This window comes from Eumetopias jubatus, unplaced genomic scaffold (assembly GCF_037043125.1).
Source record: "Eumetopias jubatus isolate StellerSeaLion01/CBP00866 unplaced genomic scaffold, mEumJub1_p1.0 scaffold_14, whole genome shotgun sequence".
Taxonomy (NCBI): Eukaryota; Metazoa; Chordata; class Mammalia; order Carnivora; family Otariidae; genus Eumetopias; species Eumetopias jubatus.
In genome coordinates, this window is record NW_028274820.1 from 769,706 (window position 1) to 773,073 (window position 3,368).

At 61.1% G+C, this 3,368-nt stretch overlaps 1 protein-coding gene across 1 annotated transcript; it reads left to right on the forward strand.

The window, feature by feature from the left end:
* Nucleotides 1-111: 111 nt before the first annotated feature.
* On the forward strand, nucleotides 112-3,368 carry PPIA (peptidylprolyl isomerase A). The gene is made up of 5 exons (XM_028096503.2): nucleotides 112-237; nucleotides 1,580-1,610; nucleotides 1,905-1,993; nucleotides 2,203-2,375; nucleotides 3,170-3,368. Exons 1-5 carry the CDS (start codon nucleotides 169-171, stop codon nucleotides 3,300-3,302), a joined length of 495 nt encoding a protein of 164 aa, XP_027952304.1. The 5' UTR covers nucleotides 112-168; the 3' UTR covers nucleotides 3,303-3,368.

A 3,368-nucleotide genomic window follows, 5' to 3' on the forward strand; every position in this document is an offset into this window, starting at 1 on the left:
CATAAGCCAGCCGCACCATCACTCCGACCGGCCCGCGCTCGCGATTGGCCGGGGTCCGGGCGCGCGACCGGCCGTGGGCGGGGCTCGGTCGGCTATAAAAGGGGCCGCGGCGGAGCTCGTGCCGCCTTGCAGACGCCACCGACCCGGAGCCGCCTTCGCCGCCCAGCCATGGTCAACCCCACCGTGTTCTTCGATATCGCCGTGGACGGCGAGCCCTTGGGCCGCGTCTCCTTCGAGGTGGGCGGGCGGGGCGCGCCGGCGGGGCGCGGAGGGTCCGGCGCGGGCGGCCGGGGGTTGGCGGCGAGCGGGGGGCGCGGGCGGACGGGCGGCCCCGGCCCGAGGAGCGCGGGCGGCGCGGCGCCATTTCCTGACGAGGGGCCATTTTGGGCGGACGGGGGCGGCGGGGGCGGCGGGGGAGGGGCGGCGGCGGACAAAGGCGGGGCGGCGGGGGAGGGGCGGCGCGCACGTGCTCGGGCCGCGCGCCCGCGGTGGGCAACGCCCGCAGGCGGGGCGGCGGGGGCCTGGGGGACGGCGGGGGGGGGGGGCGGGTTTGCGGAAGCGGCCCGGCCCCGCCCGGCGGAAGCGTGCGGCGCCCCCGCCTTTGCGCCGACGACGCTGGCCCCGCCCGCCCAACGGGCCCCCGGCGGCTCTGCGGGCCGAGCGGGCGGCGCACGCGGACGCGCCCCGCCGCCTTCCGCACGTGGCGCAGCCCCGGCCCCTCCCGGGGCTCACCTGCCGGGGAGGGGGGGGATCCCGTCTTGGGGGCCTCCGGTGGCGGCTCCCGTTCCTCGTGCCTCCTTCCCGCTCTCCGTCCCCCGCCCCGCGCCGGGAGGGCGGGGCCCTACGGGAGGCCCCTGCACCCCGCGCCAGTGTGTGCTCGCCGGGCAGGGTTGGGGCCGTTGGCCGGGGGGAGGGGCGGCCGCCGGGAGCTGCCGGGGCGGGGCGGCGCGCGGGCTTCCCGGCAGGAGCAGCCGGAGACTCCGCACAGACACGCAGCGTCAGTTACGTGTAAAGTGCGCTCCGCGCCGGGCGGGGACTCCGGGTCCAGGGCGACCCGCGCGTGATGGGGGCTGGAGATCGCTCCTAAGCCGCTCCGCCCAGCGGTTGGCTGTGCTGGGGACCCCGCGCCGGGAAGGGACCGCCCTGCACGAGCAGACGGGGGGTGGCAGCCTGTCCCCGCGGGAACGCTCGCGGCTCCAGCGGACGGGGGGTGGCAGCCTGTCCCCGCGGGAACGCTCGCGGCTCCTGAACACCCGCGCCCCCTGGGCGGCAGCTGCGGTCGGGGGAGGCGGAGCCCGGCGCGTGTTGGGAGAAGGTGTGAGGCCTGTTTCGGAAGCCTCGCACTAACTCATTACCGGTTGTGGATTTTTGGCATGTCTGGGTCTCGTGTTGCTTAACCCAGCCCCACAGGACTTCCGGCTGTCGAGAGCCGTTCTTTTTTGGGATTCACGATAATTACCGAAGAAGCATTTTCTTCTCGTGAGAAAATGAATTTACCCTTCAGAAGCCCCCGAAGACATGGCTACTAAGCAACAAGATACGCCAGCAGATGTTAATTAACGCTCATTTTCTCTTGCAGCTATTTGCAGACAAAGTTCCAAAGACAGCAGGTTAGTTTCCTTTTTCGTTTTTAACTTCCTGAGATGTACCAACTTAAAATCTTCGGTGTAGGGGCACCTGGGTGGCTCAGATGGTTAGGCGTCTGCCTTCCGCTCAGGTCATGATCCCAGGGTCCTGGGATCGAGCCCCGCATCGGGTTCCCTGCTCCCTGGGAGCCTGCTTCTCCCTCTGCCTCTCTCTCTCTGTCTCTCATGAATGAATAAATAAGATCTTTAAAAAAGATAAAATAAACGGTGTGCACGTGTGTATATATGTATATGGGTTTTTTTTTTCCTTTTGGGCAGAGAACTTCCGTGCCCTGAGCACTGGGGAGAAAGGATTTGGTTATAAAGGCTCCTGCTTTCACAGGATTATTCCGGGATTTATGTGCCAGGTATGAAATTCACTGGTCCTGATTTGGGTGGTTCTCTTAATTTGAAAGTGAGCTAGAGTGTTTCACCATGGAGTGTATGAGTTGTTTTCTACCATTTGGGTCCCCCGTAATCTTGTTAGGTTAAACTTGTGTTTTAAAGTTGGACAGTTGCAAGTTGCATGTGTTCTGATCACACTGCCAGGAGTGATAGGTTTTGCTCTTGTTCACAGGGGGGGGACTTCACACGCCACAACGGCACTGGAGGCAAGTCCATCTATGGGGAGAAGTTTGATGATGAGAATTTCATCCTGAAGCACACGGGTCCTGGCATCCTGTCCATGGCCAACGCTGGACCCAACACGAACGGTTCCCAGTTCTTCATCTGCACTGCCAAGACTGAGTGGTAAGGGCAGAACACAGGGAAGGCAACCCGGGAGCCCTAATTCCTTGCTTCTCTCTTTTCCTGTTTTCCATCTAAAGTAGCGGGAGGACACGAGAAAGCTACAAATTTAGGTCCTGTGGTACAGAAAGCAAGATCCTGGAATAGCAAGGGCGCCTAGCTGAGTAGTTCGATTGGCTGCTACTTTTGGGGCACCTGGCTGGCCCAGTTTTTCAGGAGTGTGGAGTGCTTGATCTCAGGGTCGTAAATTCAAGCCCCACGTTGGGTGTAGAGATCACTAACAACTTAAAAAAGTAAAGACAAACTACAAGAGTGGTAATTCTTATTTCATTGTAGTGTGCTTGTTGGCTCTTCAGGGTTTTTTTTATTTATGAGAGAGCACATGTGCGGGGGTGGGTGTGTGGAGAAGCAGACTGCCCCGCTGAGCAGGGACCCTGATGCAGGACTCAATCCCAGGATCCTCAGAATATGACCTGAGCTGAAGGCAGACACTTAACCTACTGAGCGGCCCAGGCGCCCCTAGGGGTCCATTTTAAGTGTAGGATTTTTGACAGCAGTTGGAGAATGTTACATCACTTTTTGAGACTGATTTTTAGTCTATGGTGTTGCCATTGGTTTAGCTAGAAGGATGAAACGTTTAGTGTTGAGTCAACACGAGCTGGTACGAAAGGCCAAGTATGCCCCCCCCTTTTGATGTCTCGGGTGTGGGGTGCTGGGGCCCTGGCCCCCCTCCTGCACAGTGTGAGCGGCTTCTTGGTCCCTGGCCCCAGCGGTGATGCTGGCTTTTGCGTTTGCAGGTTGGATGGCAAGCACGTGGTCTTCGGCAAGGTCAAAGAGGGCATGAACATCGTGGAGGCCATGGAGCGCTTTGGGTCCAGGAATGGCAAGACCAGCAAGAAGATCACCATTGCTGACTGTGGACAGATCTAGGAAATCCGACTCGTGTTTTATCTTAACTACCAGACCATTCCTTGTGTAGCTCGGGAGAGCACCCCT